Below are 13,969 nucleotides of genomic sequence, written 5' to 3' on the forward strand. Positions count from 1 at the left end.
AAGTTAAGCACCATCAGAGTTGTAACTTTATTTTCTTGTAACCATTTCTGATTTATGCCTCGTTACTTGTACATCACTTAAAATCTCTCTTTGTAGTGAATAAACTTACTTTATTGTTTTATCTAGGCCAATGTGTTTAAACTGAAGTGTCTGGGAAACTCCATTTGAGGTGGCAGGTTCTGTGCAAATTATTTCTTTTAAAGCAATAACAGACTTTATATAAACTTGTATTGTCCAGGAGAGGGGTGGGTATTACAGGACATACATTTCTGGGGGGAAATCTAATATTGGGGGTGTGTTGGGGTCACCTGCAGTATAACCAAGGTTGGTAAGAGCCCAGGTGTGGCTGGCTGCAGCACACACACAGACATAGCTTGGAATGACTTTCATGCTGGAGGCTACAGCAGCAGCAAAGCATTGTAAAAGGCACCCCAGGTTAGAGGGCAGGAGGGACACAGCAACTCATTAGTCTGGATTGTACCCTGATATGTTGCTTTTCCTGTTGCATTTTTGCCACTTTGTTCTCTTGAAGTAAATTACACCAATTTATGTTGCTTATGCTGTTTTATGAATATGCAATTTATACCATCACTTACATCCCCTCTGAATCTGGCCCTGTGTAGTCAGTTTGTTCTCCTTTTGTTTGATCTGTATATGAAAACTGCAGCAAACCTAAACATTTACATGAAGTGGAAATGATGCCATGGAAGAAGTGTTTTTGTTTGGGTGTTAGACATTTCAACAGTTTGTGTCTCTTATTTTCTCTCTGTTTATTATTGTATGTCTGTCTGTCTTTCTTATCCTACTTAAGAAAATGACTTAAGTCAGATAATTGCAGTATGTTGTGGGCAGTTAGAATGAATGCAAATTTTCAGTATCTCCCTCTTATGTGATTGGGTAGAAGAAGACATGGTTTCAGAATTGTGTGGATTCTTGTTGTGAGCTACACTGCAGGATCCCTGTGAATGTAAGAAGAAATTGCTTAAATATCTACAGACCAAATTCTGCCTCAGCAGTTGTATGCTTGTTTGATCGGATTTCAACTAAGGAATCTCCCTCTGTCTGTCATTCACTAGAAGAAAGAAAAAGAGATGTGTGACTTGATAGGTGATGTTTAAGCTTATTGTAATGTGCATGGCTTTTTTCACTGTGATGCTAAAATCTGGCATCTGTCCATCAATATGTAAGGAATTGGAAGGTGTGCATGTGTGGGATTATCCTGTTGTTTGTTAATGTAAATTTATTTATTTTAATGATGTGAGAGGAATGTATTGCATTTTAGAGACACAAACTTTTATTTCTCACTGCCTCAGTGTGTGCCTGCTTTTAAGAAGTTCACACACAGGTCTTGCTCAGTGATATATCAGCACGTTTTGATTTATTTTTCTGTAAACAACTGTAGTATTAGAAACATGGTGTTAGTCACATCTCTTAATGCACTACTGGAAGGTGTTCAAATACTATGGTGGTGAGGATGGTATAAGAACCTATAAAGAATGGAATAGAACATATTACTTATTGTGTACCTATCTCCAACACTGAATAAACCTCATTTTATTTTCCACAGGGTTAAAAGGTTCCATGTCATAATTCAGGATTAAAGGAAAAACACTTAACTTTAATATGTGCTAGATATTAAAGTAGATTTTAAACAAATCTAAAAGTGTATTTATATTACTGATTTGAGATTGTGGGGAGTTACACATGCACATCAAGGAATGACTCTTCAATATTAATTTAAAGAATGTCTCTCCCATCCTCTGACATCAGAAAAGAACAGTTTTTAACTTCTGTACTGTTACCAAAGATGTTTGTTTTATTGTTATAGAAAGTTGCCTTGAGATTCATTACTTGAAAAGGGCCATAAATGTGCAGTTAAATGACACAGACTGATGAGTACATTGACCAATGTCTCAGTTCAGAAAATATAATCTTTGTTTTTATAGGGAATGGGGAATATAGAGTTTGTGTGGATTACCAGCAAAAATACAGAACTGATTGGTGGAGAAGTAATGCCATATTATTTGTTGCTCTCCTGTAAGAAATTCAAAGAATGGAGACTAACAAATGTTACATAGGTTTTTGGGGGGCATCCTGTTTTATATTGTTTTGTTTTTAAAAGGAGTGAGTCACCTGCATTACCAGCAGGAGTTAAAGTAAGGGGGAGTACAGCTCTCCCTCTTCTGCTAAAAGGAGAATGGGAGCACACGCCCTCCTTCTTGTCCTTCTCCATGGCTTGGAGAGCTTAGCTCCCCAAGAGCTTGTCGTCCTTGGCTATGGGATCAGCTCTCATCACACAGAAGAATTTGAACTGGGAGCAGGAGGAAGGGGTTGTATCTGGCTGGGGAGTTTCTGGAATCATTAAATGGAGCAGTACTGCCTGATGTGGCAAGTAGAGGTGTCTCAGCTGGGAGTCCCCATTATATCTCCTCTAAAGTAAGTTCTGTTCTTCCACTAGCTCCCTTTCCTGCCAAGATGCCTTTAAGTTGACTGCAAGAAGGGGGGAAGGGAGAGGAAAGCCCTCTCCTTTTTTCTTCTTTATGATAAGCATGAAGGGGTTTCTGCTTGTGTGTGTTTTCCCTGCCTCCCACCCTCCATTAGAAATTTAGATCTATTCTACCTTGAAAGACTCTACTGAACTAGTGAAATTATGATGGGTCAAGAAGAGGTTGAAAACTGAATAATTGTGAGGGGAGAGGATTTAAATCAATTTTTTTAAAACTTTTTTAGTTAACACCTATTTAATTCCAGTGTGTACTGAGCATTTGGGATAAATGATGTTTTTGTTAAAATGTCATCAAATTCAACCTTTGGTTTATTGTGAGCTCTCTCATCCTTTAATCAGTACTGTAAAACACACACCCCAGGAAAGTCTTCCAGCAACAACAGGGAAGATCAGACTTAACATTTCTGATATAGCTAAGACCAAAGGCAGGGGAGGGAGGGGCAGGAAAAATCAAACTTTTCATAAAGAAGCAAAAAAGGGAAGAACCCAACTTTTAAATTTTTTTGCACAAAGTTAACTTTATTTCAAGGTAAACTAATGTACGTATTTAGTGTGTCTAATGTATAGTACCCTTACTCTGAAAAAAAGAAAAAAAATGGAAAAGACTTATTATATAAAGTAATCCTTTTCCCTGTAGATGCAGAAGAAAGTCCCCTAAAAGAGGGTATATAAAACTTTTTAAAGTGGACATTATACTTGATCAGCTCAGTCATTTTGGAAATGTATATAATCAATCATTATTTTATCGATACTGGTGCCATCTCTGCTAGGAACCAAAATCTCCTTCCTAAAAGGTTACAGTTTACTAAAATCTGTTCTTAAACATAATGCTTTTGTATTTAAATATTGTCTCTGATTTTGTTTGTCAGCTATACAGTAAGCTCCCCACAGATCATCTGTTCCTGAGAAAGAGCAATGTTGTGTTGGTTGGAAAGCTGACATTTTTATGGTGTTCTTAATTTATTATGTATTTCATGGCTATAGATTGGTTAATGTCAATAGTATCTATCTTAAAGGTCATATTCTGGGATTGGTTTTGTTCATGACATTTATATGTGCCCATTTTAATTTCATATTGGAAAAACTAAATCAGCAGATGTAAAATACATTGCATATTATAGTGTTTCTGAAATACATCAAAACAAATCTGCCAAGAAATACTATTGAGATAACAATTTTAAATGTCAGTGTACAGTAACTCCTCACTTAACGTTGTAGTTATGTTCCTGAAAAATGCAACTTTAAGTGAAACGATGTTAAGCGAATCCAATTTCTCCATAAGAATGAATGTAAATGGGGGGGTTAGGTTCCAGGGAAATTTTTTTTTTGCCATATAGTACAGTACTATAGTTGGGAGGTGCCCCTGCCTTACCCCACAGAGGCACAGCCCACTGGCACTGGAGACAATGAGGCAGGCAAGGAGGCTGAAGGTGCTGTAGGCTAGGAGAAGCACGGTGCGCAGCGGCAGGGGCGGGGGCTCAACCCTCGGCCCACCCACTCCACCCCTTCCCCTAAGCCCCCACCCTTAACCCACCTCTTCTCCCCTCTTTATCCCCCTTTACTCCGCACGCCGCGTCCTCGCGCCTCCCCCCTCCCTCCCCTGCCTCCTGCCCACGGCAATAAGCTGGCTTGCGACGTTCAAGGGGCAGGAGGGGGGGGGAGGAGCGAGGACTCGGTGTGCAGCCTCTCCCCTCCCTCCCCATGTCTCCTGCCCGCAGCAATCAGCTGGTTTGTGGCGTTCGGGAGGGAGGGGGAGCCTGTGCGCCGAGTCCTCGCTCCTCCCCCCTCCCTCCTGCCCCCTGAATGTCACAAGCCAGCTGATTGCTGGGGGCAGGAGGAGGGGGAAGGTGCTGATCTGTGGGGTCTGCCGGCAGGCGGGAGGGGCTGTGGGGGGAGGCGTAGAGGAGCTGATAGGGGGGCTGCTAGCTGTGGACAAAGCAGGCAGCCAAACGACGTTCTAGCAAAGCATTGCACAACTTTAAATGGAGCATGTTCTGTAATTGAGCAGGGACGTAAGATCGAAACAACGTTAAGCGAGAGGACATTAAGTGGGGAGTTACTGTATTTGGGGGGAAACAGCAGGTGTATTCAGCACATTATTCAGTCTAAGCAGCATTCTCACTGATTTTTATAGTTTGACAATTGCTGTTTTTAAAAAATTACATATTTTAGTGCTCATTAAAGTTTCTGGATTGACATCCTCCATATTGAAGACCACCTTAAAGGTAAGTTAAAAACAGCATTTGTATAAGCTTTCTCACACTGCCAATGTGCCTCAGTACTTCTGTGGAGGAACCAGACCTAGGTGGGTAGTTCAGTCTCTACACCAGGGATCGGCAACCTTTGGCACACGACCCGCCAGGGTAAGCACTCTGGGGGGCGGGGCCAAACCTGCCGCGTCCACAGGTTCGGCCGATCGTGGCTCCCACTGGCCGTGGTTCACCGCTCCAGGCCAATGGGGGCTGCGGGAAGCGGCACGGGCCGAGTGGGAGCCGGGATCGGCCGAACCTGCAGACGCAGCAGGTAAACAAACCAGCCCGGCCTGCCAGGGGGCTTGCCAAAGGTTGCCGATTCCTGCTCTACACTTTGGCCTGTGTACTTAAGGGATTAAATCTTGACCCCATTGAAGTCAATGGTAAAACTTCCACTGACTTCAGTTGGTCCATGATTTCGCCCAGAAGGCCAACACTGTTGCCAATCAATAACATGTGTGATAGTGTATTTTTGTCACCTGAATACTTATATGCTGGGAACTAGACTGAGGCCATAGGCGTGCGCACGGGGTGTGCCAGGTGTGCCCAGGTGCATCCTAATACCTGCGGGCCGGATCCGGCCCCTCAGGGCTTTGGATCCGGCCTGTGGGATTTGCCCCCCGTGGTGCCGCAGGCCCCGTGCCGCTCTCAGAAGCGGCCGGCACAGCACCACATCCCTGGGGCTCCGGGGGCAGAGGGCTCCATGCGTTGCTCCAGGCACCACCCTCCGCAGCTCCCATTGGCTGGGAACGGGGAACCGCGGCCAATGGGAGCTTCGGGGGAGGTACCTGGAGGCGTGGCAAGGGCAGCGCGTGGAGCCCTGTGCCCTCTCCCCCCCTCCAGGGGCCGCTCAGGGACGTGGTGAGCAGCGCGGCGTGGGGCCAGGGCAGGCAGGCAGGGAACGCGCTGCTGCAGTCAAGCGGCACCGGGCTGGAGCCCGAACCCCTCCTGCACCCCTCCTGCACCCCAACTCCCTGCCCTGAGCCCCCTGCCTGCATCTCGCACCCCTCCTGCACCCCAACCCCCTGCCCTGAGCCCCCTGCCTGCATCTCGCACCCCTCCTGCACCCCAACCCCCTGCCCTGAACCCTCTGGCCTGCACCCCGTACCCCTCCTGCACCCCAACCCCCTGCCCTGAGCCCCCTCCTGCACTCTGCACCCCTCCTGCACCCCACACCCCTCCTCTGCCCCAATCCCTTGCCCTGAGCCCCTTCCTGCACACTGCATCCCCTCCCACACCCCGCACTCCCTCCCACACCCCAACCTTTATGATGTTCGCCTTTAAAAAAAAAAATTCCCTGGGTGCACACCCTAATGAAATGTGCTGCGCACGCCTATGACTGAGGCTACCAATTATGAGTGGCTGTTAGAGACATAATTCATATGTTTTGTTTTTTCCCATAGGACTCTGAAATAAGTACAGTGACTGGCTTTTCACAGACTGATGGCTGATCGAGTGCTTGTGATTGGCAGTGGAGGCAGAGAGCACGCTCTGGCCTGGAAATTGGCACAATCTCCACATGTAAAACAAGTGCTAGTTGCTCCAGGAAATGCAGGAACAGCTGATAATGGAAAGATTTCAAATTCAGGTAATAGAAAGCAAATAAATGATATTTCAAGCTGTGCACGTATATAGATGTGTGAATATAAACAAAAACTGTTCAATATTATATGTTGAATCAGTAGAAATTAACAGTGTGTCTTATTCTTTTCCACAAATTATACCACATGCAAATAATTTTTGCTGTGTGTTTTTTTTTTGAATGGTCAGATTATCTGATAAAACACTTACTCCTGGGGGCATTCTGCGCATGCACAGCATTTATGTCCCCTGCAAATTTCTTTGCTTCCCTACAGAAAAATGGCTTTCTGACAGGGAAGCAAAGGGAAGCCACTAGAGCGGTCATGCAACCCTGCCCAGCAGTATGTTTCAGGTGCCTAGGGCAGCTGGCAGAGAGATAAATCACTGTGGGGCAGGAGACGGGACTGGGGAAGACCTGGCTGGTGGCTCCTACCCTCTGCCGGGCTCAGCTGTTAGTCACAGCTGGGCTGGGGAGGATGGGACTTCCTCTTCCCCTGTACGGCATCTGGGGCTGGGTCAGACCTCCCCCCTCCCCCCCCCCCCCCCCCGATTTCTCCCCTGGTTGCAGAAAATTTTGCAAAACTCCCTCCCCCCCCCCCCCCCTCCGCTTCCTGCACTTATCGCTCCTCGGCTGCATGGGGACAAATAGATTCCTCACAAGGCATATTAATACAGAACTTTGTGTAATTCATTTAAATGACAATACAGAATTGTATTTCCTGCACCTGTCAGAAGCAGTGCAAAGACTTGGGGGAGTCAGGGGTAATGGAAGAGCTAAGGGAGAGGGAAGGAGCATAGCGGTGTGGGTGGGAGGTTTTGCTTTGAGGGGGGGATTATTAGGGTGTTGGGAAGCCTCCCCCATGCAGATCCTGGCTGACCCCAAGCCTCTCCCATTCAGTCAGGCATATCTACCCCTGTCCCCACACCCCTCATCTCCATGGGTCTCTGCAGCCCCTCTCCACCGTCCCCAGGCTCAACACTGTCACCCACTAGCTCCTGAGCCCATGCTCCAGTCTGACCCCCAAGTAGCCATTCTGAACCGCAGTCTGTGGGCCCCCCCCCGCAGCCCTGTGTGCCCCACTCTGTCCTAACCTGGCTCTGCGAACAGGGTGCTGTGATGAACTCTTACTCCTGGGGGAATTCTACAGCACTGGGTATAGAATTTTGTATTTTCCTGCATAAAATACATTTTGCCTAAGAAGTGCTGCAGTTCCGTCTTCCGCCCACCAGAGGCAGCTCTGGTGCTAGAACGCCTTTTTATTTTGAAAAAGAACAGGAGTACTTGTGGCACCTTAGAGACTAACAAATTTGTTAGTCTCTAAGGTGCCACAAGTACTCCTGTTCTTTTTGCGGATACAGACTAACACGGCTGCTACTCTGAACCCTTTTTATTTTTAAAATGTGCTAGTCCATTTGTATAAACATGTTTTAAAAATGTTTACTTGGGCTACCCAAAATAAACATAGTGTAATTAATATTTAATGATTGTATATTTATCAGATATTGTGCATAACTTTCAGTTATCTATTCTGGACTCCATTTTTAGTTCTATTTCAGTTTTGATAACGTCTGTAAGGGCTTAACACCCTTTAAGTTGTTCAGCTCTCCTTTTGCCTATAATATCCTATTCCAACACTGTATTGTCACTGTTTGGGGGTGGAATTATAACCCCCTTCGTCTTTGATTCAGTGTACAAGTGTTTTATACTTGTAACTTAATTATATATCTTTATTCTTTTCAGCTGTGTTAGTCAGCAATCATACTATCCTTGCCCAGTTCTGCAAAGACCATAACATTGGACTTGTGGTAGTTGGACCAGAGGCACACTTGGGAGCTGGTAAGGTTAGAATAAATTCTCTTGTTAGAAAAAGCCAAATGCCTTGAATTTATCTTAAAAGAAAAATAATCATATTGAAGTTTTAAACTGTATTCTATCCTTAATTTAACTGAAGTGTAAGAATATTCTAGGTTTTTCTCTATACTGTATATGTAAGATTATTTTATGTCTAATTTTTGCTTCATAGCTGTGTACGTTAGACATCATGTGGGAAATGTGCAGTAACTGAATGATCTCACTACAAGGCTTTGTAAAATAAGATTAAAAGTCTCTTGAAACCAAATGATGAAACAGGTAGCTTAATCCATTTGTAAAATAACATTTTGAGCATTAAACTGTTCACTATAGCAAAGGACGTAGCAGGCTGCTTGGATGGTGCTTTGGGAGGTACTTAAGAACATAAAAACGGCCCTACTGGGTCAGACCAATGATCCATCTAGCCCAGTATCCTGTCTTCTGACAGGGGCCAATGTCAGGTGCTTCAGAGGGAATGAACAGAACAGGTAATTAACAAGTGATCCATCTCCTGTCTCCCATTCCCAGCTTTTGGCAAACAGAGGGGTAAGGACACCATCCCTGCCCTCCTTGGCTAATAGCCCTTGATAGAATTGATCCTCCATGAACGTATCTAGTTCTTTTTTGCCTCTATATAAAACCACATCTTGAATTCTGCATGCAGATCTGGTTGCTCCATCTCAAAAAGGATATATTGGAATTGGAGAAAGTACAGAAAAGGGGAACAAAAATGATTAGGGACTTTTCAGCTTGGAAAAGAGACTACTAAGGGGGGATATGATAGAAGTCTATAAAATCACGACTGGTATGGAGAAAGTAAATAAGGAAGTGTTATTTACTCCTCATAACACAAGAACTAGGGGGCACCAAATGAAATGTAGGCTTCCATGCTAACAGCGCCCTGAATATTTTCAAATGAGGGATGAGAACAAAAATAAAATGGTAATAAAGCACACAAACCCATCAATAATGTAAATATGTTATAGAATAACGGCCTTCACCAAACAAGGACACTCCACTAGAGAAGTAGATTGCATTATGGAACGGGTCACCCAAATACCCTGAGAGAACCTGCTTCAATTCAGAAGAAAAGAACCCTCCAACACACCCTCCTAGTTGTCACCTACCACCCCACAATGGCACACACAGGGAGTATCATTAAACAATTACGGCTTATACTTGATGGGGATCACATCCTGAAATAAATCTTTCCTGAACCCCCTCTTCTGGCCTTCAAACAACCCCCCCAACCTTTCCAAGCTCATTGTCAAAAGCAAGCTCCCCACAGATCAGGACACTCCAACTCAAAGCAGCACCAGACCATGGCATAACAACAGATGCAAAACCTGCAGATATATCTCCACTGCTACGATGATCAACTCCCAGCACAACGCTTCTTTCAAGATCCATGGGTCCTACACATGCCTCTCACAATATGTAATGTACCTTATCCAGCGCACTAAATGCCCAAATAACAACTGAGTGGGTGAAACGAGACAGTCACTATATCTTGAATTCACACAGAAAAATGACAAAAGACAAAAAGACCGCGTCACCTGTGGGTGAACACTTTTAATGAAATGATCACTCCATATCTGACCTCTCAGTTCTCATCCTCAAAGGAAACCTGCACAACACCTTCAAAAGTCGAGCCTGGGAGCTTAAATTCATAACATTGCTAGACACTAAAAATTATGGTCTTAATAAAGAAACTGGATTTATGGCTTATTACAACAATGTATAACCCATTAACCCCCCCTTTTTTTGTCCTATGACTGGAGAGTTGTTAACAGGCCACTTCACCTTGAATGGTCTCTTAGAATATGTGTTAACTACTTATGCTAAACAATCTGTCCCACCTTGTATTTACTTCTGACACTCTTGAATACCTTTCCCAGACCTGAAGAAGAGCTCTGTATAAGCTCGAAAGCTTGTCTCTCTCTCTCCAGCAGAAGTTGGTCCAATAAAAGATGTTACCTCACCCACCTTTTTTCTATTATAGTAGTGGTTTTCAACCTTTTTTTTCATTTGTGGACGTCTAAAACATTTTGAATGGAGGTATGGACCCTTTTGGAAATATTAGACACAGTCTGCAGACCCACAGGGGTCTGCGGACCATAGGTTGAAAACCACGGTCTTATAGAATAAAAAGGCCATCTTAGGTAGACATTTGAATATTTGAGTGCATTTATCTTTTGGCACTTTTCAATTACTAGGAATTGTGGATGACTTGATGTCAGCTGGAGTTAGATGTTTTGGTCCCTCAGCCAAGGCAACTCAGCTAGAGACCAATACAAGCTTTGCCAAAGCCTTTCTGGATTGTCATAGGATCCCAACAGCAAGATGGAAAGCATTTGCCAATCCTCAAGAAGCTTGTAGCTTTATTACCAGGTAAACCATCCGTCACTTGAAGCTTATTCACTTTTTCAAGTATCTTGTATATTTGGTCTTACCCATGGGTGGTGAGTATAATAGGCCAGGGAAGGCTAAACCTCCCCTGGCAGAGCCACTGCTGCGGGACAGTGGGTTGTGGGTTTTTGCTTATTATGTGCTACGCAGGTTCCAGGGCAGCTGAGGCGGCGGTATCTGCTATTCAGTTTCCTGGGTTCATCAGTAATCTCCCTGGACTCCAGAGAGATTACTGAAGAACCCTGGAAGCTGAGTAGCAGATACCGCCTCCTCAGCTGCCCCGAACCTGCATAGCACATATAAAAAGCTCAGCATTCATCTGCTGGGCGTCTGGGGGTCTCGGGAGGCGAGGCGCACTGCCTTTCCCATTCTCCAGCCCGGGGCTCCTCCGTTGGCGACGGGAGTGGATTGGGGTTCCGCTAGCCCGGGGCTTCTCCGGCCACAGGAGGAGGGGCGCAGGGCACCTGCCATGCATTGAGACCACAAATTGTGTTTTCTCTTATGTCATGTATTACGTGTGGTAGTATCAATGAGAACAGGCATTTAAAAATAAAATCTTTCTTCTTACTAATTTTACCCAAACAAGTTCTACTACACTATTTTCTATTACAGTTATGCAAAGGAACTTTGATATGTAAACAATAAAAGAAACTACAACACAAAGAAGAAAAGCAATCCCAGATTGACATGCACTGCACTGCAGAATATGAGCTTTTTGTGCTTGCTCCTGCTCCTAATTGAAGTCAAGAATTGGGCTTTGTGTCAGTGGTTTAAAATATGAAAAAGAAAACGTGCGATATCCGAAAATGTGTGTCTGTTTGCATGCTGGTGTTATGAATAATCTGTTCAAATATTCCATTTAGTTTTGCTATCCACAGGGCCGGCTCCAGGCACCAGCTCAGCAAGCAGGTGCTTGGGGCGGCGAAGGGGAAGGGGTGGCACATCCGGCTCTTCGGCTGCGGGTCCCTCGGTCCCTCTCGGAGGGAAGGACCTGCCGCCGAATAAGAAAGCGGCGCGGTGGAGCTGCCGCCAAAGTGCCGCCGATCACGATCGTGGCATTTTATTTTATTATTTTTCCGCCGCTTGGGGCGGTAAAAACCCTGGAGCCGGCCCTGGCTATCTGATATCTGAGGGAGGAGGAAAGATGTATAAAATGTGGTTAAGCTATCTTTCGGAATTGGATAATAAATCATTTTATGCTCAAAGAATACATGCTGTAATGTTGCGTAAACTACACCATATTCCTCATGTAACAAAGTAGCTGAATCCCTGCTTTAAGTGCAAAACTCAGCATTAATTATGACTGTGACCTGCACACTGAGCGAATGTCAGAGCCCGCACTAGTTCTCAGGAGTTCCTGGTTGCCAGTCCTGTGCTTAGGCCACAAGACCACATTAAGTCTATCTGAAAATATGACATGTAAGATTGGCACAAGCAGGTACATTTTAATGTATAATTCCTCAGAAAAAGGGGAAAATTTTAGAAGTGTTCAACTTAGAAATTTACCTTTTAGAGGATGCATTGGAGATGTCTGATCCTGACTCTAATGTGCCCTGCCATCACTTATAGCACAGACTTTCCTGCACTGGTTATAAAGGCTAGTGGCCAAGCTGCTAGAAAAGAAATAATTATTGCAGCCAGCAAAGAGGAAGCCTGCAGAGCTGTGCAAGAGATTTTGCAGGTAAGCTACCCTTTGTTTAAATACTGTGAGGTTTGATTCTCGTTGCCTGGCGACCTGGAAGAAATGAATTTGAGGATTTCACTCTGTTCTCTAGTCCAAGCAGACAAGTGTTTTTCATCACAAAACCCACCACTTTGTTGGGCTGAGAGCTGAATGGACCTTGAAACTGAATTATTTTCTTAACCTAAGGAGGTTCCCTGCAGCTCAGGGCTGGTGTACTGGGAAGCTTACTCTGCTGCTGTCTATGCTGTACCTGTTCTCTGGGTAAAAGGAAGGCTTCAGTCACCAAAACTGTCTGTTTGTTTCTTGTGACTGTGGGCCATTTTCTTGATGCCTTGCCCAGGCACATATCTGGGCAGAGTTCCTCTGGGTGGCATCTATTGATTCCTTTGACCCTTTCTCATGGCAATGGGTGTTGACCAGTGTTCTCTGCTCAGTTTCCCCCTCTAGATCCCTCATTTTGTATCTGTGATCTTCACCCCTGTTTTTTTGACCCGTATGTAATCAATTAAGTTCTAGGTTCTGTGGTGCCTCTCTGATCTGAGGGGGGGGTGGGGGGTCTTTTCATTGCTTTGGTTGTCTCTGCCCAGAATCCCAGGATTAACATAAGCTGGCTCTTTTCATATACTCCTCTACTCCGATATAACGCGACCCGATATAACACGAATTCAGATATAACGCGGTAAAGCAGTGCTCCGGAGGGGACTGCACACTCCGGCGGATCAAAGCAAGGTCGATATAACGCAGTTTCACCTATAACATGGTAAGATTTTTTGGCTCCCGAGGACAGCGTTATATCAGGGTAGAGGTGTACTTTGTCTTTCCTTCTCTTTGCGATGCTTTTCTTTTTTAAAGAGAAGACATGATCTAACTGATGGATGTCACAGCTAATAACTAAAGAATATTTTTAATGCAGGATAAAGTGTTTGGAGAGACTGGAGAGACGGTTGTCATTGAAGAACTTCTTGAAGGGGAAGAGCTATCTGTATGTTCAGTTTTGGCTCAATAGTTTGGTCACAAATCCTTTTATGCACTTGTATTGTTGTTACACTTTTTGCCTAAAAGCATGAATTCTTCATTTTAACTAGTCTGTGTTTTCTATGGCAACCACATAAATATGTAAGACATGCAGTCTGATGTCAAGTTAGTCAATATACATTCTCAGTACAACTCTATTCTACATTAACCATAAATATGCAGTAACTGTGATCTGTGGGGGTGAATTGATTCTCTAGAGGAGAAAAAAAGGATTTGCTGATTTTTAATACATCCACTTTGCTGTAATTCTTGCATTACATCCTAATTTGTTGTCCCAATGCTTAGTTCACTTTTTGTATCTGTAAATACAGTTGTGGTGCCTTCCTTGCTGTAGACTATATGTTACTCATCTGCAGGATACAATTTAAGCTTACCTGTATGGCACAGGTCTGGATGTTGTGCCACAGTTACAAGATGAATTCTCTACACAAGATTTTACTCCATTACCAAAGATAATATTTTGCTCTCTTTTTAGGCCCTGATCCTGCAAATATTTACTCTGTGCTTAATTTTAAGCACTTGAATAGTTCCAATGAAGTCAGTGGGACTACTCACATGCCTAAAGATAAGCATAAATTTAAGTGGAATCGTTGAATCAGGACCTTAATGTACCCAGCCCTGATAGTATAGTAGAAGGGAATTCTTATATG

General features: G+C 44.1%; 1 protein-coding gene across 1 annotated transcript in view; it reads left to right on the forward strand.

Moving 5' to 3' along the window:
* Positions 1-6,201: 6,201 nt before the first annotated feature.
* The window catches only part of LOC135884948 (trifunctional purine biosynthetic protein adenosine-3-like), a 55,222-nt gene continuing 47,454 nt past the window's right edge, over positions 6,202-13,969 (forward strand). The window contains exons 1-5 of the mRNA XM_065412545.1: positions 6,202-6,346; positions 8,081-8,176; positions 10,408-10,582; positions 12,170-12,281; positions 13,198-13,266. Coding sequence (XP_065268617.1) covers positions 6,202-6,346; positions 8,081-8,176; positions 10,408-10,582; positions 12,170-12,281; positions 13,198-13,266 — 597 coding nt within the window. The remainder of the gene's footprint in view (positions 6,347-8,080; positions 8,177-10,407; positions 10,583-12,169; positions 12,282-13,197; positions 13,267-13,969) is intronic.

Source organism: Emys orbicularis, chromosome 1 (assembly GCF_028017835.1).
Source record: "Emys orbicularis isolate rEmyOrb1 chromosome 1, rEmyOrb1.hap1, whole genome shotgun sequence".
Classification (NCBI taxonomy): domain Eukaryota; kingdom Metazoa; phylum Chordata; order Testudines; family Emydidae; genus Emys; species Emys orbicularis.